The sequence below is a fragment of the Pteropus alecto genome, unplaced genomic scaffold, assembly GCF_000325575.1.
Source record: "Pteropus alecto unplaced genomic scaffold, ASM32557v1 scaffold98, whole genome shotgun sequence".
NCBI classification, from domain to species: domain Eukaryota; kingdom Metazoa; phylum Chordata; class Mammalia; order Chiroptera; family Pteropodidae; genus Pteropus; species Pteropus alecto.
Window position 1 is genome coordinate 22,408,339 of NW_006443570.1, and position 24,431 is coordinate 22,432,769.

The 24,431-nt window shown below is 36.0% G+C and overlaps 1 protein-coding gene and 2 pseudogenes across 1 annotated transcript in view; 2 read left to right on the forward strand and 1 right to left on the reverse strand.

The window, feature by feature from the left end:
- Positions 1–24,431, forward strand: part of RPA1 (replication protein A1) — a 51,623-nt gene that overhangs the window by 21,388 nt on the left and 5,804 nt on the right. Inside the window, exons 5-14 of the mRNA XM_006925073.3 lie at positions 5,261–5,349; positions 11,402–11,494; positions 14,699–14,831; positions 16,125–16,227; positions 17,517–17,585; positions 17,731–17,923; positions 18,083–18,222; positions 18,607–18,755; positions 20,952–21,084; positions 23,112–23,288. Coding sequence (XP_006925135.1) covers positions 5,261–5,349; positions 11,402–11,494; positions 14,699–14,831; positions 16,125–16,227; positions 17,517–17,585; positions 17,731–17,923; positions 18,083–18,222; positions 18,607–18,755; positions 20,952–21,084; positions 23,112–23,288 — 1,279 coding nt within the window. The remainder of the gene's footprint in view (positions 1–5,260; positions 5,350–11,401; positions 11,495–14,698; positions 14,832–16,124; positions 16,228–17,516; positions 17,586–17,730; positions 17,924–18,082; positions 18,223–18,606; positions 18,756–20,951; positions 21,085–23,111; positions 23,289–24,431) is intronic.
- On the reverse strand, positions 1,300–1,421 carry LOC112473356 (annotated as a pseudogene).
- LOC112473252 lies at positions 4,057–4,175 on the forward strand (annotated as a pseudogene).

Here is a 24,431-nt window from a genome sequence, read left to right on the forward strand (position 1 = left end):
TTAGCTTTCTCTATTCAGTTCCTTGATATTTATAATTTAAATATTAGGCATGTAATGATATTACTTTTGTTCTGCGTTTTTTCCTTAACTTTTCAAGCTCCCCTTTTCCCCCAATCTCTTATCTCAACTTTTGACTTTTATTGATCTTATTTTATAAACTTCTCTTGGGAATTATTATTCCCTTTCTTGGCATTCTAGACTGAATTTTTTAATTGTCTCTGCCTCCTCTGTTCTTTTCGTTTTTATACATCGTAATGTGTTGCATTGTTGCTGTGTCATTTTTTTTTTATGCTATTCATGGTTAATGTGGACACTTCTGTCCGGACTTCATACTTGCTCTGACATGGTTTAGGCTAGGTACATCTTGCCAACCTTCCCACTTGGGACCTGTTATCTCCCACTCCAGGCTACCTTTGAGTGCTTGAGTATGCTTTCTGTTTACTTTTCTGTCCTCTAGGGCACGATTGTGCGAGAAGTTGGAGAACTTTTCTGGGGTTGAATATAAAAACTCAGGCTTCATTCTCCAGTCAGGGATAGAATTCCACTCCCATGGGCATATCTTATTCTACCACTTCAGCATGTATTCTTTCCTACCTCTCCTGGGAACCTGTGTGCATACATCCAAGTTTATTTACTCCTTACCTTTGATAGTCATTTAGGTTTATTCTAGGTGGGGCTTTAGCAGTCATCCTTGTACATTACATGCTAATGCTATTATTTCTGAGTACATTACTAGAATTAGTATTGTGGGGCCAAAGAACATCTATTGTAGAAAGTATACCAATTAATATACTCATGAATATTGTGTAAGAGTACCGATTTCTTAATAGGCAAATCCGTAGACACAGAAGTTACATTAGTGTTTCCCAGGGGCAGGGAATGGAGAGTAACTGCCATTGAGCACAGAGTTTCTTTTCAAGATGATAAAAATGTTCCGAAGTTAAGTAGTGGTGATGCTTCTACAATCGAATATACTAAAAACCACTGAATTAGACTTTTAAAAGGTGAATTTTATCATGTGCGAATATCTTAAAAACTTATTAAAAATACCTCTTTCTCCGTAACCTTCTACATAATGTGTATTACTAATTTAAAAAAATAATTGCTAATCTTTTTTTAAATTTAAATTTCCCTATTAATGAGATCAAGCATCTTTTCATATATTTATTGCCTATTTGTAGCTCCTCTCTGGATAGCTTTTTTTTTTTTTGTCAGCTTACAATCCCTCATTTATCTATCTATCTATCTATCTATCTATCTATCTATCTATCTATCATCTTCCCTTATTTTTATTTATTACGCCTACAGCACCTGGTCTTCCCAGGTGGTCTCCCATCCAAGTACTAATAACCATGCCCGACCCTGCTTAGCTTCCGAGATCAGACGGGATTGGGCTTTTTTAGGGTAGCATGGTCGTACACTGGATAGCTTTTTATTATATACTTTGTCTATATTTTTTGTTTTTGTTTTGTGGGGGTGGGGAAGAGCTCTTTTTAAACCTGGGATACTGATAAACTCTTTGTTAGCTGTTTCAATATTTTGTCCCACTTTATGATTGTCTGTTTATGGGTCTTGTGATGGAATTAAATAATTTTTTTTAATTTCATCAAAATTTTCAATTTTTTTCTTTCTTTATGGCTTCTGAATTTTGTATCTTAGGGAAAGTTCCTGACCGGGTTATAAAAATATCTTTTAGTTCTTCAGACACTTCTGCTGGTTTTTAAAGTAGACTTTAGCTCATCTGAGACTTATTTTTTATGTAGGATATGATGGAAGAATTTAGCTCAATTTATTCCAAATGGATAACCCATATCATGGAGGGTTATTCTGAGTGTGATAGGAAGCCATGGGGTTTCAAGCAACAGAGTAGTGGTATGATCTGATTTAAGTTTTCAAAAGTTTCCAAAAGATTTTTCTGATAGCTTTGTGGAGAATTTATGGTTGGTGGCTAAACTAGATACAGAGAGCTTGGCTTTTCATTTACCTACTTTATTCTGAGTTTGTCATCTTTTCCATTGATCTCTTTGTGTATTCTGTTGTCAGTGCCATAGAGGTCCTCCTCCCTCCCTTTGGTAACAGCTTTATTGAGATATCATTCACAAAGCATACAGTTTGTCCATTTAAAGTGTAAATTGGTTTTTAGTATATTCATTTGTTCAGTCATTACCACAATTAACTTTAGACTCTGTTATCACCACCCCCCCCCCAAATAAGCCCTGAACCCTTTAGTTATCATCATCAAACTCCCCATCTTCCCCAGCCCTCAACATCAACTGATCTTCTTTCTGTCTCTATAGATTTGTTTATTCTGGATATTTCATGTAAATGAAATCATATAATATGTGGTCCCTTGTGACTGGCTTCTGCTTACGTAGTATAATGTTTTCAAGGTTCATCCATGTTGTATGTATCAGTACTTCATTCCAAGTAATCTTCTATTTTATGGGTATACCACATTTTCTTTATACATTTGTTTGGAGATTGGGTTGTTTCCACCTTTTTTCTCTCATAAATAATGTCATAGACATTTGCATGCAAGTTTTTGTGTGGCCCTGTTTTCATTTTTTTATATACATTTTACTTAGGAGTAGAATTGTTCATCAAGTGGTAACTTTATGACTAAATTTTTGAGGAACTACTAGACTGTTTTCAAAAGTGGCTCTACCAGTTTACATTCCCACTAGCAATGTACGAGGGTTCCAGTTTCTCAGCATCCTCACCAACAGATAATTTCATCTGCCCTAGTATTTTCAGTTAAAGTGTCATCTGTAGAATATTTTATTAATATCTTCCTTTACTCTTCCCACCCCAGATTTTCTTGGCAATTCTATGTTTATTCTTCCATATGAATTTTAGAATTACATAGTCAAGTTCAAAAAGGACAAAAATCTTGGTGGAATGCAAATAATTGTATTAAATTTATATAGTATTTGATAGCAAATCTTTTTATTCAAGAATATGATATGTGACTACCCATCTAATATCTTGTTTTATCTATATCCCTATAATCCTCTGTAATCTTGAAACAAATCTCAGACATCATTTTTCATTCATAAATATCTTAGTATATATCTTCAAAAGATAAGAACTCTTTTTAAAATTTCCTTTTACAACTAAAATATCAAATATCAGTGTTTGGTTTCCTACTACTCGTGTGTGTAAACAATTTATTTAAATCAGGATCCGAAGTAAAGTTCACACTACAGTAGGTTAATAGGTTTTTTTAGTCTTTTTGAATCTGTGGGTTCCTTCTTTACAACTTGTTTTCTCCCTTACTGTTTATTTGTTGAAGAAACCAGGTTATTTATTCTTTTCCTCATGCAATTTCCCACTGTCTGGATGTTGCTGAGTGTATCTCTATAAAATAGTGTGTTCTTATCACCTTTGTTTTCTGTAAGTTGGGATTGATGTATTATTTTGATATGCTGTTGGACTCATCTTGCTGATGTTTTATTTAGGCTGTATGTATATTATTTTTTTGAGTGTGTTTTCTCTTAGGTTTTGGTATTAGGATACTAAATGATTGATAAGCCTTCCATTTTTCTAGCTTCTGCAGTAGTTTGGATAATTTTGGAAGGTAGTTAAAATCTACCACTAAATATCAATTGGATAGTTTTTATAGGGAATGTCTATCTAATTTTCAGGAACAGATAGTTTCAAACTTGTTATATTGAAATAATATAACCTTGATATGAAAACCTGATAAAAGTAGCACAAACTGATCAGTTATATGTAAAAATCCAATGTACAGCCATTAGATCATTTAAAGAATGCACCATGATGAAGTTGGGTTTATTATTCCTTAAATATTGCTCCCACTCACTTTTTAAAAAATCTCTACTGACATTACTCTAATTCAGGCCACCATCAGTTCTCTTCTTTTGGTCTCCCTGCCTCTAGTTGTGTTCCCCTAAAATTCCTCTTCGTGTCTTAGTTCTCTTTAAATACAGACATGATCATGACATTCTTAATTCAAGTTTATATTGAGCAACAACTGTGGACCAGTTGTTGCATTAAGCACTGAAGGATACTTGCCCTCATTGAAAGTACAGTCTAGTCTACAGCCATGTCACCCTGAACAAGCCTGATCTTGTCTGATCTCAGAAGCTAAGCAGGGTCAGGCCTGGTTAGTACTTGGATAGGAGACCGCCTAGGAAGACCAGGTGCTGTAGGCATAAAAAATAAAAAAAAAACCAAGGGATTGTTAGCTGACAAGGTCCTTGCAAAGGGTTGCCTCACCTAAAAAAAAAAAGAAAGAAAAAGAAAAAAAAGTACAGTCTAATAGGAGAAGTAGATAATCAAATAATAATGACTGTATGATTAAAATATATATGAATGGATAAATAGTGAACATAAACTATATAAATACTTATATGTTAATATATATTAATTAAACCTGAGAGAAGTGATCTGAAGGAAAGAAGTCATGGCGATAGAAAAGAGTATAACAAAAATCTCACCTAAGCTAAAGATTAGAGAAGTGTCTCAAAGAAGTGACATTTGAGATGAGAGCCAAAAAATGAGTATTAGATGAGGCAGAACCAGAGAAGGCAATCCCAGTCAAGGAGCAGCTTACACAGAGGCCTTCTGGCAGGAGAGAATGTAACATACCCCAGGAACAGAAAGAAAACAGTGTGGCCAGAGTGCAGAGAGCCTTGGGGAACTGGTGTGAGATGAATTAGAGAGAGATTAGCAAGACCAGACTACAGAGCCTTGTGGGCCAAGTGAAAGGTTTTCATTTTTAGCCTAAGGTCCTTGGGAAGTTATTGCAAGGTTTTAATCAGTGTTTAAAATGGGTCAAAGAACTAAATTCTTAGATAATATGTTTTAAACATCTATAGTCATACTGGTTTTCACCTGGAAAAGGTAATTGTTTAGATAAGTGCTACATTTTTGAAACGAGATCACCTTTTGTGCCATGTGTTCTTGTGTTTAATAATCCAAATTCTTATCATGTATGTCATTTGCTCCTTGAAGATATGGTATGTAGTCAGGACACTGCATTTTAATTAAATGACTAGATGGGAAATGAAAACCCTGCGATTATAAAAAGCCTTAATAATGATGCAGTGAAAGATTAAGGGAAATATTTATGTAGGAATTGCTATCATATATTTCTCAAGTTATTCAGTATTGAAAACTGACAAAAGGAAATAGTTTTATCAAAATGATTACTGGGGAAAAGCTTTTTAAGTAGCTTATCATTTGAAGGGCTTCTGAGTTTATTTTTTCTAACTTATTTATTTCTTTTCTGTTGTAGGAGAGTAATTATTTTAATGGAGTTAAGCATTTTGAAATCAGCTGAAGCAGTTGGATTAAAGATTGGCAATCCAGTGCCCTATAATGAAGGTAAAATGCTTTTTATAGGTTGTAGCACTCAAATGAATACCTCTTTATAGAGCTGGAATTCTACCTTTTGGATTCAGTTTGATTGTTAGTCTTAATGAAACTAGTGATTTGGGAGTCTAGGAACCAGGTTCTTCTTTCAGTTTTTTTCAATACTGGAGAAATGATTGTACAAGTCCATAAAGGCAAAACCTCTCCTGTGTTTTTACTCAACACTCACACTTCTGGCACTTCTGTGACTAAATGTATAGGTTTTTTTTTTCCCGATGCTAAGCAGTTCTTGAATTCTCTGTGGACACCAGCTGGGAGTCCTACAATTCAGTTCGGTTCTGATACTACCTACCTAGAGTTAACATCAGATCTCACAGGATAATGGCTCAGTCCCACAGGACTGCCTCCCCCCAAAATAGTTACAGCAGACAGATTCTGCCTGTGCAGTTCTAATCTACATTGGGAGATAGATTCCTGGTGCTTTCTATTCTGCCATTTTCCCCAAAATTCTCTCTAGAGTGATTATCTCTTGATAATGATTTGGATTTTCTTGTGAAAATATATAGAAAAGCACAGTGAAATTAGAAAAAATCAATTACTTTAAACAAGAGACTAATAATTCTAGAAAAAGGCAAAGTATCTTCAGTCACAGGCCCCATAAAAGGAAAAGGCTTGTCTTCTCTAAGTCAAATAAAATAGAATCTCACTGGTCACCAAAATAAATTCCAGATTTATTTAAAAAGTTAGAAAATGAAACCATCAAAAATAATTTTTAAAAAGAGGGTGGGGCTGCATAAATTGATTGGAATAATTCACAATGAATATTTGATTATATTGAAAAAAATTTATGTTAAATAAAAATAGGAAGTATGTAAACTTTATTATCTAGGATAAAATAGTTTAAAAGGTAGGGCTGACAAAGGGTTAATACAGGCATACCTCGAAAGTATTGCAGGCTTGGTTCTGGACCACCACAATAAAGTAATGATTGCAGTAAAATGAGTCACGAATTTGGTTTCCTAGTACATATACAAGTTATATTTACACTCTAATGTAGTCTATTAAATGTGCAGTAGCATTATGTCTAAAAAAATGTACATACCTTAATTAAAAAATATTTTTTTGCTAAAAAATGCTAACCTCATCCGAACCCTCAGCAAGTCATAATCTTCTTGCTGGTGGAGCATCTTGCCTTATTTTGATGATAACGCTGTATCTGTGAAGTACAATAAAGTGAAGTGCAATAAAATGAGGTATGCCTGTATCTTTACTCAATTTTTTACAAGAAAAAGTTATTAAATATATAGCTTATATTGGCTATTTTAATTATAAATGTGACATTTAAAAAATTAAAAATGACTTTCATCTGGTCAGTGTAAAGATGCCCAGAGTTTTATATGTGACTTAACTTATTTGAAGTCTTCCAGTATATATTTTCTTCTCTTAAATTATTTCCCAGTAGGAAATTAAGTAGGTTTTGTTTTTTAAACTCAGAGAAAATTAAATTCTCGCTGTTGCTCCTAGTAGAAAAAGGTGCTTAGGTGGTTTCCACTGAAGTACACTAAACACAGCCTTAAACTTATCAAATGTAGTTCTTCAATTTATTGTTAATTTTTGGTGTTAGTTGGGCTTTTGCCTAAGGATAACTTAAGTTAATCCCAATAATTCTTGTGCCAGAGGTAAACTACATTCTGTCTATTTTCCTATCTGGAGTTCAGTTCTAGCCTTTGCCTAAGTGGAGTAATGGAAAAGAAAATTTGAGAGGCTCAGGCCTGAACCCTAGGAGAGTATTCAGCACAATAACAGAATATTAGAAATACAAGGAGCTATTTTAAAAATCAGTTGTTTTAACCATGAAGAAAAATGAAGGTGAATAAGATGATGAAGTAACTTGCCCAAGGTCTCACAGCAGATGAGCTGATTCAAGAAATGAGACTTATTTCTGATTTCCAGTCATTATCCCACTTTCTACTGTACCCAGACCTTCAGAGATTAGCCTTCATATAAAGTTCTTGCCTGTTATGAAAATTGTATTTACGCTAATAGATGTGTGAGTGAATCTATTGCAGGAATGTTATATATGTACATTTGTAGTTATGTGCCAATTAATGACAGGGATACATTCTGAGAAATATGTCATGCGGTGATTTCGTCGTTGTGTGAACACCATAGTTACACAAACCTAGATGGTACAACCTATTACACACCTAGGCTATATGGTACAGCCTATTGCTCTAGGCTGTAAGCCTGGACAGCATGTCACTACAAAACAACCAAGATTAAATCAGACACATAGAAAATGATGCAATCAAGAGACGCAGTAAACAAGATGTATAGGCTGCTGCCAGTGTAACACAGCATACTGTTTTACAGCAAACTTTTTTCATAAGTAGAAGGAATATACTCTAAAATAACAATAAAAAGTATAGTATAGTAAATATATAAACTAGTAACATAGTCATTTATTAGCATTATGAAGTGTTACATACTGTATATAATGGTAAGTGCTCTACTTTTATATGACTGGCAGCACAGTAGATTTCTTTATACCAGCATCACCACAGACACATGAGTAATGCTGTTCTCTATGATATGACGTCACTAGGAGATAGGAATTTTTCAACTCCATTGTAATCTTATGGAACCATTGTTATATATGTGGATGTTGAGTGAAATGTTATGCAGTCCATAATGGTAAATAGAAATTATTTCTGTTTCATAGTATATTTGTCCTTTAAAACTTGTATAATTTTTTTTTCTTGTGAAAAAAAGTTTATTCTCGTCTCTCCTTTCCTTTTAACACACATGGACTTTCAAACTTTGTCATCACATTCAACAAACTATCAAATATAAATCCAGACCAGAATAGTGTTTTATTCTACTACTTGCGTGATTTTATATTTTACATTTAAATCATACATGCTGCTTTTGTCTTAACATTGTGGTTTCTTGATTTATGGTATTTGGGGCTTCACTTTCACATAATTTGGAATTTGTGGATTTTATCTGTCCTCTAGTTTCACTAAAGATATGTCTATATGTGGAATGTTTGTGTGTGGTATGGGTACTCTCTTTGTTGCTCTTCCAAAAATAGAACCTCCTAGATTCTAATTTGTACCTACACAAAACAGGAATTTGGTGCTTTAAATTAGAGAGAGAATGCTGGAACTTATTCAGGTAAAGTTCTAAAATATTAAATTGGAACATCACATTGTATTATAATAGTGAAGTTTTGTTAAAATGAGCTCATCGGTTTATCTTAATTAGCTTTTAGGAAGGAGAGAGCTAAGAAAGCAATACTTAGCATCTCTGTGAGATCTTTGGATATCTTAGAGGTGAGGGAGACATGATAGTGCCCAACTTTCTCACTTTTAGCTAGATTCTTAATGTTTTTATATGTGTTTAATCGGGTTGTTTGGGCATTTTGTGTTTCGGGGGCAAAGTATTTCAGATAAAGGTAGAGATAAAAAGGTTAAAAGGTAATTACCACTTGGGGTCAGATTACAGAACTATGGGAAAAACTCCTTTGTCTCACTATCCAGTTCCATTGGCTCTTCCCTTCAGCGTATGTTAAAGTGCAGGGGGATGAGAGAAGATTTTACTGTTCAAGGTTATTTGCTATTGAATTTCATTGTAACTAGATCAATAACATGTTGTTACTTGGACCACCATGGTAATAACTTTGTTACAATGACTAGTACTTTACAGGTGTATTTCACAGAAATGATTTCTAATTGTCCATTGTGATAGCAAGGAAACTGTCATTAGTGGGTAGAGAAATAAAGTTAGGTTTGTATCCTCCCAGCACCTAACCCAGAACCTGTTACATATCAGGTGACCAGTAAGATTAATTGACTAAATCTAGCCCAGAAATAGGCAGAGGAATTCTAAAATGTGCATTGAAATTGTCTTATGGTACTAGTACTACCTTAAATAAAGATACCTAAAGAATTTTCAAAATGTGAGAAATAAAACTTCAGACACAATTCATGTTTCATAAAATACTGGATTGGATGATTTTAAGCCTCCTATATTAACCACTATATATTTTTGTTAATATGTGTTCATGTTCTATGTACCTACACTATTTCTAACCATAAATTTCATACATAATACCTAGTAGTAGTTCTCATTATTAGTTAGAATTTTTTTCTGCCTTACTCTGTTTATTTTCCACTAACAGGAAATTGTAACTATTCGATTGACTCATCTTTATATTATTTGTAGTTGTTGTTAAGAAAGCATTTGCTAGTAGAAATTGAGTTTTTGTCATTTTGTGTACTCCGTCGTCTGCTAGCTAACTCCCCATTCCCCACTCCCCACAGCCCCTGGTAACCACTACTTTCTGTCTCTGTGAATTTGACTACTCTAGGTACCTCATAAAGGTACCTAGATGGAAATTAAATGTAAGAGATCAGCATAATACCATCACCATGTCCTGTCCAGCAAGATACTTAAAGAAGCAGGCATGGTAATGAGGAAGGGACTTGAGAATTCAGACATGTTTAAGACAGCGGCAGAGACCAAGAAACGGGAGTGGAGTATAGCAGGGAGTTGTGTATTTTTATGGTAACATCTTTGATGTTTAAATCTTTTCATTCTTTTGAATGTTTCATGAAGCAGGTAAAAATATATTTTTCTCAACCACTTAGCCCCTAATATTGTTTACTGAGCAATTCCTCTTTTCCCTTTTTTTAAAAAAAGGTTCACTGTAGAATTTCAAAATGTTCCTTCACAAGACACATTATCAGAGCAAAAGCAGTTCTCTCAGTTTCTTAAGATACTTTGTAAGTTTCAGCGATAGTAGAAAAGCTATAAAAAGTAAACAGATTCATTGTCAAGAATCTAGACTCTCTTTTTCTATATAAATAGGTCTCTCAATTTTTCTCTCCACAGGAAGAACTAAAGAATAAATAGTTCTGTTTAACCTTTTGAATTTTATACTAAATTAATTTTACTCTAATGGCATAGTTAACTCTCATTTAGTTGTACCAGTTAAGAGTAAGACATTGGTGTGTAATATGCCCATTTGAGTTATGGCCTTGGAAAACCCAGCAGGAAAGGAATAAATCGTGATTGGAGAAGACAGAGACAGGATGGTAGAAGGCGAGCTTTTTCAGTAGTGCTCACTATTTGTGTTCTTAGGGCACTCTAGGAAATGTTTTTGAGCTGCACTTGTGTGCTGCACATACTCTTGGTGAGCAGCCCAGAATAGGTTGACTTCTACTCTTAGTGCCATTACAAAGGCAAAATCAAATTCTGTAACTCTTTTTTTCAATTAGATGTATTTTGCTATCTTAACATTTTTCAACTTCATAAACGTTTGTAGAAAGGATGAGGGGCAAATAAATACTCTAATGGTGTGGCATTTCTTATTTTCTGCTTGAGAGACATGTTCATTTCCCCTCTTTTCCTTTTAATCTTCCTGTTTCCTTGACACACCTGCCTCTGAACTCCATTCTCATCTCTTCCTGCTGTGACAGTTCACTAGCACTTCAGGGTATCTAAGGCTCTTTCAACTCTTATTTTCCACCAACTGTCAGTTGCAAAATAAGGTTGCTTTGTTTGGGAAGGAAAGGGTAGAATCCTTTCTGAATGTCTCCTTTCCTTTGAAGCAGGGGCACTTCAGAGACAATTGAACTTCTTTTTAGGTTTTTCTTACCACCCAGCTTTTTCTTCTAATAGATCCTGCCGTGAACACACAGTTCTGTTGATGACATCGATTTGTTGCTATGGAAGAAGTGGTATTGTCACAGATTTAGCCCAGTGACTTTACTTCAGGTTCATGCAGGAGAAATGGGCAAGGCTTTAGGGGAGAACCTCATTAAAACTGAAAGCTGTCAATTATAAGCAGGTGAAAGGTAAATGGAGCCAACCTTTTATGTAATGAAAACAAAAGTGAACCCCTAGCAAATTCACTGCATGCCGTTGACTGCCCCAGCAAGACTTCTGACCCACGCGAGTCTTTGAGAAAATAAAAAATTCATACTTTCTCATGTATTTCTTCTACTTAAGTTTAAATCTTTTAACCCATATTATTCGTACCTTTCTCTTTGATTCTCAGGACATGGACAACAGCAGGTAGTTCCTTCTCCAGTCTCAGCAGCCAGTCCACCAACCAGCAAGCCCCAGCAACAGAATGGGAGCTCAGGAGTGGGTAAGACTGTCACATGAGGACTTGTGCTGATTATATGTGTCAAGCTTTGGAATAATATTTTGAAATTTAATCAGACTAAATGGAGTTTTCAGAATGCCATTCATGACAGTTGCTTCTTGCAAAGAATAACACCAATTCTTACTGCAAAGTATGTGATTGAAAAAAATAGATTAAAGATAGTCTTTTAAAGGTGCTTAATATGCCTCTTTTTTTTTTTTTATCAGAATGATATACTGTTCTCTGTCAATAGTCTTTCTGGTAGTTTCTTGCATTTTAGGTATTACACCCTCTTGAGTTTGCGAATTTATATACCTTTTTAATTCTAGCCTTTTAACGAAGATCTACTTATTAAATTTGGCTTGCCTCTCCAAATTTCCCATTTGGGGCTCTCATGGCTATTCATCTTAGCTTAAAGACGGTATCATTTATATCGGTCATTTATATCGGTTTGCTTCTCAGTCTCATGGATGAGAAATAGTTTCTTTTTTTAACTTTTATCTGCAGCAGGTCCTGAGAAACTGTCATGGAATAATTTTGTTTTTTTCCTGGCTTTTACTTTAGAACTACCATTGAAAATTATGATATGTAGAATTTGGTTGGATTTATCTTTAGAGGTTCTTTTTTTTCTGTTACAGCTTCACATATACCACCTCCTCTCCTCCCCTCAGCTATTAGTTCTATTTCTCAATGCTAAGATTCTCCAAAAAAAGCAAGGTTAAGGCATCACTAATGTTTCTGTGAAACTTTCAAGGCATATGACTTTTCTCCATTGGTCTTTGATGCTTTTATTTACCTTGCAAAATCTAACTACCTTCTATCTATCTCCCTTTATAAGTGTAACATATTCATATATGTTGTTGAAGGGAGGTAGTGGAATAGAGTATCTAAAATGGTAAATAGATTACCTAAAATGGTAAGTCACTTCTTTAGACTAAAATACAAATAGTCTAACAAGTAGTGTGTTGTTCCTCTCCCTCCTTGCAACAGATTTGTTTTCTCAGTTTTCTGTCTTTGGCTTATATTAATATTTAATTTTAAAAATTAAAATTAGTTAATAATCAGTTAATGCTGATTATTAATTGATCAGTTAATTGATAGAGCAGCTATGGAAAACAGTATGGAGGTTCCTCAGAAACCTAAGAATAGAATGACTATATGACACGGCAATCCCTCTTCTTGGTTTTTACCTAGAAAACTTGAAAATATTTATCTGCAGAGGTATATGTACCCAATGTTCATAGCAGCATTGTTCAGAGGCCAAGGCATAGAAACAACTAAAGTGTCCATCGATAGATGATTGGATAAAGAAGATGTGGTACATAAATACAATGGAATATTACTCAGCCTTAAGAGGAAATACTCCTATTTGCAACAACATGGATAAAACTTGAGATTATTATGCTAAATGAAATAAGTCAGACAAAAAGTTGAGAACCATATGATTTCACTCATATATGGGATATAAAATTGAAAGCAACTAACGAACAAGACAAACAGAGACCCATGGCCACAGAAAACAGTTTAGTGGTTACCAGAGGAAGAAGGGTGGGGAGGTAGTTAGAGGTAAAGGGAGTCAACTATTTGGTGACGGGAGGAAATTTAACTGTGGGTGGCGAACACACAGTGCATTATACATATGACATATTCTTGAATTGTACACTTGAAACCTATTTGATTTTATTAACCAATGTTACCCCAATAATTTTAATAAAAATAATAATCGACTTAGATAATATATACTATAACGAAGAGAAAGAAGATTTATCTTAATGAGCAGAATTTAAGGGGATTATTGGGCAGAGGTGGAATTTGAGGATAGGACTTAACAAGTTGGTAAGACTGTAATAGGTAGAGAAAACATTAGAATAGGTCAGGACAAAAGGGAGCATGGCGTGTGATAAGGACGTTGAGGGATGGGCCTGGCTAGAGCAGGAGAGAACAAAATAAAAGAGTTGCAGCTGTAAATCAAGAGGAGATATCCATGATCTTGAGTTTGCTATATGTTAACTTTGTTATTATTATCAGTGGAAACTGTAAAAAAAAAAGAGTCAATGTTCCTTAAACATGCGTCAGTTGAGTAGTGAAAAAAAGGCTGGGTATGTGTTGAGGGGAAGCTACCCGGCATGAAAACTGGCTGTGTGTGTTTTATATATTAGGTATGTATACACACACATCTTCTATACATTACATGTGCTTCTTTGCATAATCTTGAGGTAATTATTACTGTTGTGTGTGTAGATGTCTCTCTTGACTCCCCATTTTGAATAGGAAATTTTAAGATCTGGGACGGTCTATGTATTTTTTTACTAAGTGCCATAAATACCTAGAATAGTGTAGTAAATGCTGTGAAAACTCAATAAATAAATGCTGAATGGTAGATTTACATTTCTAGCCAAATTCCATTCTGAAGAAATGTTTTGATATAGAAGATATGAATTCATTGGACTAAATTATATTTTCTTAATTAGGAGGTTGAAGCTTTACAGAAACAACGTGCATACAGAGGAATTCATGTGCTTATAGGCTTTAATTTTCTATTCTTTCCAAGTGCAAGGCAGCTGCTTAGGCTGGATCGTGGAAGTGGAAGGAATCCTGGTGGCCAGCCATCTATTTGTCTTGCCCTTTGCTCCCAATTAAACCCAGTTCCATAGACCTCATTCTGGACTTTTCAGTCCTGTAGACCAGTCGAGGACTGGAAGTTCTCTGGGGATGTTTTGAGGTGACATATTTGTAACGAGTATCTTTGACCTCGGATGGTTCATCCACTATGTCCCTTACTTAGCCTTTCATTTTGCTTTTTTTCTTATGCAACTAGTGACTTGCCATCAGTTTTACCAGTCAAGGAGGTTGATTTTCTTTCTCTGACTCATTATCTTGCCCATTGATAGAAGAGAAAAATTTAAGAAGGGTGGATCTTCGAAGAAGCAGTGTCTGGATTCATTACCATTATTTTCTTGACCTCGGGGCTTAAGTCAGCAAATAGTGAACTTCTTTGTGCCCAGCCTTCATTCTAGATCACTTTTCTAGCCTCCTGTTTCAGTCTCTATTTGATCTCCATATCTCTTACGTACTAAAAAGGAAAAACTTTGCCTCTCGTTTCGTATGATTTCACCAGTGACACCTCAGTAATGGAGAGTTATTTCAAAACTTACTATAAAATTTAAATAGAATGGTGATTGTCTGTCTTTGTGTTTGTTGTTAAAGGTTCCACTGTATCTAAGGCTTTTGGAGCCTCAAAGACATTTGGAAGAGCTGGAGGTACCAGCCTAGTGAACAGTTCTGGAGGAACACAAGCCAAAGTAGTACCTATTGCCAGCCTCACCCCTTACCAATCCAAGTGAGTTATTCCATAGAATAAGTTTAGAACGTTCTCACAAAATAGTATAATGAGTTATTATGGGCTCTTGTCTTAATTATGTTTGAACCGTTACCACACATAAAATAGGTTTCCTCTTTTTTTTCCCAAGAGAGAGGAGGGAACAAATTGTGGCAACCTTGAACTCTCTTATCAGAAGAGAATGACAAAGAGAGCAATCTGCCATAGCCTTTGGTGTTTCATTCATTTTGAAATCTAAAATATGTAATGCCTAAAGAATGAGTTGATAGTCTTATGAGTAAAACTAAATATTTATTCTAATTCAGAAGGTATTTCATCGTCTTGTCATGTAAATAGGTGCTCTTTAGTCTAAAAAACTGTTACTCTGATTTAATTGGCTAAAAGAACCAGTGCTATTTGTATTATACCACATTAATATACTTGAACAGATATTTCTTTTATGACTTTTTTCTATTAAAAATTAATTTTAGCAGTTGCAAATGAATAAGTTCTCATCTCAGAATTCTTTCAGATATGCTTTTATTTATTCTTCAGTTCTTCACTATTTAGGGAAGGTACGTTCCCCTGTGAAATTATAAGTAAAGTAACTAACGTAACAATGCCTACGTTCAGTATGGGCACCAAGACTGGATGTGAGGTCTTGTGCCTATTAATTTATTCTTCAGTTCTTCGCAATGTAGGGAAGGTACGTTCACCTGTGAAATTATAAGTAAAGTAACTAACATAACAATGCCTACGTTCAGTATGGGCACCAGGACTGGATGTCGGGTCTTGTGCCTCTTTTTTTTTAGTGGCTTCTGTCTGAAATCATACCACTTTAGTGTGTTTTCCTTTGGAGGCTCACCAACGCCATGTTCCATAACCTTGTGTTTCTATTCAATATGTGTTAGGAATGAGACGGAAGTTTGACCCCAGTTACATTAGTTCCTATAATGAAAATAGTAGGCAAATCATAATTGCTGGTATTACCACATTTTCTATCTTCAAACCTTTCATTAAGGGGATGTTGTTGCCTTGGTGATGCTGTTTCGGAAAAGGAAAATAGTTTATAAATTTACTTATTTGACAGAAGAATGAGTGTTAAATTACCTTGTATGTTTTACTATTTGCTTATTCTATAAACTGTCAAAATTGTATGTCATCTTGGGGTTTTAATTAGGTGGATTAAAATATAGCTTACCTTGAAAAATGAAGTATGCAGAAGATAAGAAAGGCTATAGGAAGATGTTATGTAACCTTTTAAATCTTTCCCGAGTAAGACTCTGAACTGTAATGTGTCAATTTGGTTTTTAGGTGGACTATTTGTGCTCGTGTTACCAACAAAAGTCAGATCCGTACCTGGAGCAATTCTCGAGGGGAAGGGAAGCTTTTCTCTATAGAACTAGTTGATGAAAGTGTGAGTATTTGTCAAGTGGGGAAATAGGGGTAGTCAACTCTGAGAAACAGAAGGCTCATCTCTGTATAGGCCAATGAGATGAAAAACAATAATAAACCAAAAAGAAACATAATTGTCTTTGTTGTTTTTCCACTACTGCAGTGTTTTTATTATGTCTGGAGGCAAAGGGTTAAAATAAAGGTCATAAATAAAACCCTTAACCTTAAACAAAAGCATTTGTAGCAGCAGCAATTAGTTTTCTAAGTGTATAAGTAGCCTCATGGTCATAAGAAACCAGAGATGCTCTGTCTGACTTGCTAGCAGACTTAGTTAGTTGAAGCTATAGGAGGTGATGTCTGCTTATGAGCAAACTGGAGCTTTGAGCCACAGCAGAAGGCACATAGCATCCACCTTGATAAGTGAATGGTTTTGTGGGAGATGGAGTCTGACTGGGCAGACTCTCTACCTGCTTTACTTAAAACGAAATTGTGAGGAGACACAAAATCCAAGTTGTGCAATCTCTAGTCTTGTTAGCTGTTTCTCTTCTGTCCATTAGTTTTATTTATAATTCCTAATATGTACTTCTAGCATCCTTTTCAAATTGCCACGTATTTCCTATTTGTTCAAACCTTGAAGAGGGCAGAAAAAGATAGGTGGTTTGTTTTTGGAAGGTGGAATAACACCCCAAATGTATTGACTATGTAATACTGAATCAATGTCAGACCTAATTTTTTTTTTTTTTTTACCAAATTATTGGCCTATTCTGTAAGTTGGCTAAATTTTAAGCCATTTATTTAAGTTTCTTATCCATCTGTAGCATTTTGACTGACAAAAAGTAGAAGCGAAAATCAGATCACAAGTGACTTGGAAACATGACTTGTTATAACATTTTTTGGCAATGACTCCTGAATATGAAGTAATTCCTTGCTTAATGCAAATGCGAGGGAAGCTGGTGAATCACTATGCTTCAGCACATTTCCCTGTGGGCTTTATTCGTGTCACTCAGTGTTCAAAGTTGTTTTATTTTTGTTGTCAGAATATTAAACTCACTGTTGGGTTTGTTTTGTTTTTTTAGGTTGCTAAAGGTTGAAAAATCATGATTATACTTAGGTTGTTTCATGGGATTAATAATTTGAATATGTGACTATAAAATGTATGTTTCTGGGGTGTCTGTAGCCCTTTCACAGATCTCATTTGTGCTATGCTACTACTGCTTTAAAGATGTCATTTGACACTAAAATGTCCTGTTTTTCACTTGCAAAACTTGATGAACACTACAATTCTAACCTGCTCTTTCAATGCTTCCGCAGGGTGAAATCAGAGCTACTGCTTTCAATGAGCAAGTGGACAAGTTCTTTCCCCTTATTGATGTGAACAAGGTATGGGAGTGTCGAGTCTAGAACTGAAACAGTTGAATGGTGGTATGAGGATGAAGGGACTCTCCACCGGAGAGCGGTGTGGAGGTAAAGGATATGTCCACTTTAATGGACTACCCCATAGTCCATGGTTTGGCCTCTTTTGCAGGTCTATTATTTCTCTAAAGGTACTCTGAAGATTGCTAACAAACAATTCACAGCTGTTAAAAATGACTATGAGATGACCTTCAATAATGAGACTTCTGTCATACCCTGTGAAGATGGTCATCATTTACCCACAGTTCAGTTTGATTTCACGGGGATTGGTGACCTAGAGAGCAAATCTAAGGATTCACTTGTAGGTAAGTCTGCATCTGAGAGCAAAGAGAGTGGCGATTATCAGTTTTATTGGCAACACATAAGGGAAGTATAAGACTTAACCTGCTTACTCTACAACCCTTGGTCATGCTATAATGGGAGCCTTAACCATCTCCTGCTAAAACATTGTACCTGTGTTTTAGACATAATTGGGATCTGCAAGAGCTATGAAGATGCCACTAAAATCACGGTGAAGTCTAACAACAGAGAAGTTTCTAAGAGAAATATCTATTTGATGGACATGTCAGGGAAAGTGGTATCTGCAACTCTGTGGGGAGAAGATGTAAGTACTTGTATTAACAGCATGTGCAGAAAGGTGGTGACTTGTCCTGTGAGTTGTGGACCTTTGGCCATGGAGGCCATGTAGATCTTTCCTAACAAAGGATTGGGCTGTCCGGGGAATATATGAAATCCTTTATTTGATTTACTTCTGTGAGATTTGTTTTAAGTTTCACATAATGAAATGCTGTTTCTTCTAATTCTATATTAGTTTTGATATATCTCTGAGCAAATTCTTGTGTATGAGGTTATCTTGTGTAGATTCCATATACCATTTATTGCATTCACTCTAGTCACTATTTTCTTTGTTTTCTGTAAAAATGTTCCATGTATTCTTCCTGCCAGTGACACTTGTTTGTATTTGTTTGGTATTTTTGTTGTTATGCAGGCTGATAAATTTGATGGTTCTAGACAACCTGTGATGGCTATCAAAGGAGCCAGGGTTTCTGATTTTGGTGGACGGAGCCTGTCTATACTGTCTTCAAGCACAATCATTGTGAATCCTGACATCCCAGAGGCCTATAAGCTTCGTGGATGGTAGGTGTTATGGGGCTAAACAAAGGAGCTATTTCAGCCGTGGAAGAGCTGGTTCTTTCGGTTCTTAAGATCAGTGTGTGAGCTGTCTACCAAGCAGAGGGCTTCGTTACTGAATGGATCAGTTCCTCTATTTCTTGGCGGCATTATCCCTTCTGAGAGGATGTCTTTAAAGCCCTTAAACTGACAAACCTGTAATCCCATGACAAACCTGGAGAGTTGGAGGAGGAGGCAATTAGAATGGAAGTGCTGCATGCTGACCTCAATCCTACCAAAGCAGGATGAGGCCAGGCTTTAGCGGCTGTGTGCTGAAGGCATTTCTCTTTCCTAGATTTAAAGCTGTGGGCTACTATAACATGGGGGGAGAAAGTGCTTTCTTGTTCTGTCCAGTCTTTGGTGCCGATTGCATCTTCTAGTATGTGTTCACAGGACTCTGATAAAGTGTGGCGAGAACAATGGGCTTTTGTTGGCACTTTATTGTTATTCCCAAAGCACTCGGGGTGAGGAGAGCCTATTAAAATCTCGCTATATCTAGCTTTTTAGGGTGTGAAAACTCTGCCTCAGAAGAGCACTTTAAACTGAAACATGGTATGCAAGAATTGATGTGGTCAGGGAGAACACTTTAGCTTAAATAATTTGTATAGCTGTAGTCACACGAGGGGAGTGCGTTGGTTTCCGGCTATGTCTTAGGGTTTAAGCGACTAAAAAATTAGTTCACATTACATACTCCCCACATTTGTTTAGAGTCTGATGTGAACCAATACCACTAGTATTTGAATAGTTTCATGAAACATCTACTGGAGTGTTCAATGTCACTTAAGCCAGCCTCATGTATCTATATTTAACTATCTAGTAGTTGGCTTTGCATTATAAGGCAGGGGGGCCTGTTAGTAGTCTGACCAGAAATAACCACAGCTTTGGGTCCTTATTGCTTGATTTTCTTTCAGGCTCTGGGGCTTGATCCCAGATTAATTGCATGCCTGCCTTAAGGTCTTTATATTTTACTTGTCAATAACCATGATCCTGGTCAACATAAAAAGACACAGCTGTCTCCAAAATAAAATAACTGGGTATTGATCAAAGAGTGGTTCAGTGCACATACTCCACCTAGGCAAGAATTGGAGATGTTTAGATCTTGGTTATAACAATGCAGAATTTTTATTGTAAGAAGGGCTCCCTCTCTTCTTGCTCTGTTGACTCCTGATGAGCTCTCTTGGTGACAAATGTCTCCTTGAAGTTTTTGAAACCGTAAACTTGTGTAGCAAGTATTGGCGAAATAGATTAATGGACCTTGCCGTGCCTCTGTGACGGATTTAGCTGCTTCCCTGACAGAATGAGAAGGCAGTTGTCTGCAGTATAGAACAGCATTCATTCCATTAGATGGTCTCTTTTTAAGGAGCCTGTTCTGTGTGTGGTTAGCTTTTAGTTACCTTCCTTATGGATGACATTGGCATGTTTTTAATCTCAGACTTGCTCTTTCCTGCCACAAATGCATCTGAGCCACTTTTTCCCTGGTTTTCTTTCCTTCATATTGGCTGATATTCGATCAAGAGGGTATACTCAATTTTAATAATAATTTAATACAAATTAATTTTAGTATTGGCATAAGTAAAACTCCCACTAAGAAGGTAAATCTGCAAGAAAACAGGTATTACCTTCTAATAAATTACTTTGGGTTATATAATCTTTTAGATTCTATATCAGGTTTAAAAGATCTTTTTCACCGTGGGAACATTTTCTTGCCACCCTGTTATAATATGATGACTGTCACTTTCTGTACTGACACATTTCAGTGATGATAAAAATGCAGCTGCTGATGGAGAAGGAGCATTAGTAGCCTCAAGAACTAAACGGAAGCTCTACATTACTGCTTTTTTGTTGTTGACTTTCAAGGTTACTCTTTTTAGGCCTTAGGCCCTCAGGCCCGTGTTGATACGCAGGGCTAATTTAAGAAAAGGTTCAGTGGTACTTCAGCATTGTCTTTCTTAACCACTGGGGGGCATCAAAGCAATTGAGATAGAAAGAGGTCATTCAGTTTCTTCAGCAGGCTTAAGATACAATGAGGAAGACACTAACTGCAGCCCATGTGACCATGACCTGTGAAAATTGGGTGGGAGGTAAGTAGCCTATATCTGGCGTAAATAAATAAGTAGCATGTTCAGTAAGTATATAAAGTACCTGTCATACTTTATTTCTCAGGTTTGACTCAGAAGGACAAGCCTTAGATGGTGTTTCCATCTCGGATCTAAAGAGTGGAGGAATAGCAGGGAGCAACACCAACTGGAAAACTTTGTATGAGGCTAAGTCAGAGAACCTGGGCCAAGGCGACAAGGTATCCTACATTCCTAACTTTCTTTAGAAAAGCATGTAAAGTTTGCAAAAGGATGTGTTTTCAAGCCTCATTTCTGGTACCAGCTGCCAGAAAGCTGATCCTTAACTGGGGCTCTGACCAGAGCTTGGCTTGATGGTTGGGAATCACTGCAGTAATGTAGAGCTTCCGTGATTCCCAACCATCAAGGAGCCATGCTTCCTAATAGGAGTATGTTGTATCCCTTCGCTGTGTGGGGCAGAAAAATGTTAAGAACTCTGACTTAGAGAATTGTTTTAATTCTCAGAGGGATCTTAATGAAGTGGTCATAACCAAGTTGTGTATTATAATGTAAACTGCCTTTGGGTCCATATTCAATTGTTCCTGCAGATTGAAATGCCCACATTCCAAGAAGACAGTTTTTGAGGTTATATATATAGCTCACACAGCATTAGTCAGGCCCAGTATCAGACATCAGGTAGTTCACGTGTACTTTCACTGGCTGTAGAATATTAACCCCTCCTGCGCTGAGAGTTGCCAGTACTCTCTGACAAGAATTGGCTCTGGTATTTGAGTTTAGTCGCAGCTTCTCTTTCCATGTTTGTATGTAGTGACTCTGCTCTCATCTTGATCTAAACCTGTACTCTGCCAGCAGTTTAATATTTAAATTATTTATTTATACTTTATGCTGTCCTAGAATAACAATTCCTGCTTTATTTTCATATTGTACAATATGGTTTTTATTCCTTACTGCCTCATTTTGCTGTACTCCCTTATCCATCATTGTCATCAGCTGCAACTTACAATGCTGTTATATAGCACTTTCAGAGCTAAGCATTGGACAGATCTGTGTTGTCCTGTCATAGGAACAGCCACTCTTTGGATCCTCTTATCATTCAGTTTCTCTCTTAGATCTAAAGGTAGACAGTATATAATAAGAAATCGGGCCTAGAAAGTACCTATTTGTACCCAAACTTTCAAGTCGTGCTTTGAATCTGGACCTTACCTGGAAATACAGAAAAACTCTTTAGGCATTCTAGGAGACTTACTTTCTGTAGTGCCCTTTGGATTAAGGACTCATCCAAGCTCTTTAAACATCCACATGATTGTTTTGCCTCTTTTGGTCTGAGACACTGGAAATTCCCAGAAGTTGCTGACCTGGCTCTGAATTCAGAGTATACACAGAGGAAATTGTTCACCCCCAAAAAGGATCCAGCTCATTTCCTTTCAGTGAGAATTGAAAATCAAAACAAAGAGCAACAGCATAAAGCCCCAGCACGTGAACTAGCCTTTGCTGCGTTTACTTATCAGTGATTTCTTTACTTTGAATGCCCTTTGTTCAGTTACTTTTCCTTTCTACTGAATTTGATGGCTTAGACAAGGGCTTGACAAGGCCACAGGCCAGATCCAGCCTGCTGCCTGTTGTAAATAACGTTTCGTTGGAACACAGCCACATGTTTTTATTTACGTATTGTCTGTGAATGCTTTGCTCACACGGCAGAGTTGAGTAGCTCCAATAGAGGCTACTCAAATGACCGAATGGCTTGTAAAGCCTGAAATATTTACTGTTTGGCTTCTTACAGAAAAAAGTCCGCTGACCCCTGGCCTAGACGAAGATAAAGGTGAATCTAGGCCCTAGAAATCACTGCTGTTGTTTTCAGTGTGGGAGGATGTTTGAACATAGCTGCATTAGATTTTACTGCATTCGTCTGTACTTCCTAGATCTGTTATCTTTGGAGGGTCAGAGGAATAAGAATAAGTCTTTGTCTCTTGAAGTCTTTGTCTTTACACTATTCAGTTTTAATTAATTAAGTCTAATTTAGAATTAACTTTTATTGTTAAGGACTTATATGCTGTAGAACTTACCTTCATGAGTTTTATGGTTAGCACAAGTGATTTCTAAAACTATAGAATGATTTACTCCCTGTAATCACGTTGTGATTAGAATATATAAATATTTATGTGTAAGGGCATGCTTTGGGCTGCCTCTAAGTCCAGTCCTGAAGGTAGGCCTGGTGCTCAGTGTCTCATATCACTGTTTTCTCCTGAAGGCAGACTATTTTAGCTCTGTGGCAACAGTGGTGTATCTTCGCAAAGAGAACTCTATGTATCAGGCCTGCCCAACTCAGGACTGCAATAAGAAAGTGATTGATCAACAGAATGGATTGTACCGCTGTGAGAAGTGTGACCGTGAATTTCCAAATTTCAAGTACCGCATGATCCTGTCAGTAAGTAGAATGGGTAGATGCAAACTGCTGTGGTGTTTGAGTCCCTAGCAAGTGCCAAGCGCTATAGAAACAGTAAAAACAAGACCACTTGTGGCAGGAAGCCTGCAGAGGAGTAAGTGCTAAAGAGCGTGTTATTGTTTTATAAATACAAAAGTAAGGAGCCTTTCAATTGAATAGCAGTCTTTTTGTTCCTGCTAAAAGCTTTTTTTTCATACCAGAGAGTTGCATTTAGATACCCAGCTGATGTCAGTCTGCTGCGCATGTAGTACAGTTATAGCATTGGTGGCACTTGCCTGCTAACTGTTACGAAGATTAATTAATTTGAAATAGCATTTCTGGAGAGTAGTAATTATATAGCTGATGCCTATATTTAGTTATTTTTCTTGTGGATAATCTGTTCCTCTAGCCTTAGTAAAGCTGGCTTCAGAGGTACGTGACTGCATGCTGATGTGGGATTGTAGCTTGTTTGCATTGTAAGAATTGCTTCTTTAAAGGTTTTACAAACCTTTAAGATGAAGGGTGTATGTTTTTAAAAAGTTATAATACCGAATGATAATAAAGGTACAAGGAAATAGGCACTCATATTTTTCTAGAAGATGATTTGGCAGTAGTATTTCGGAAGCCTTAACAATATTTATATTTTCTTACACAGTAAACACGTGGAAGGAATTTCATCTAAAAAAGTAGAGATGTTACATCTCTATAAAATTGTCTTTTACCTTGTTTATTTTGAAAACTTGGATACAACTTAAACATCCTTAATAGTCTACTGGTTAATTCTTTTATTAAATATCTGTAGAGTTGAATACCATGAAGGCATTAGAATTTGCTGTTTGATAGTTTCCACAGTTAAAATATTTGGAAACCATTGTTAATGAAGACTATTAAATGACATAAACAAATGTTCAGTCATTATTAATTGAAAATAGCAGATTTAAAATGGTATGTTTTATATAGTCTTGTGGTATGTATACAGACCAAAAAAAAAAACTAGAGGGATAAATACTAAACTATTGATAATGGTTATTTCTGGTTGATTTTTCTTCTTTATATTTTCCTGCAGTGAATACTTTTGTAATAGGAAATTTTTAAGAAATCTTTTCAGATAAAAAAGTAAGATAAGAAAGTACTCTTTCTACATTC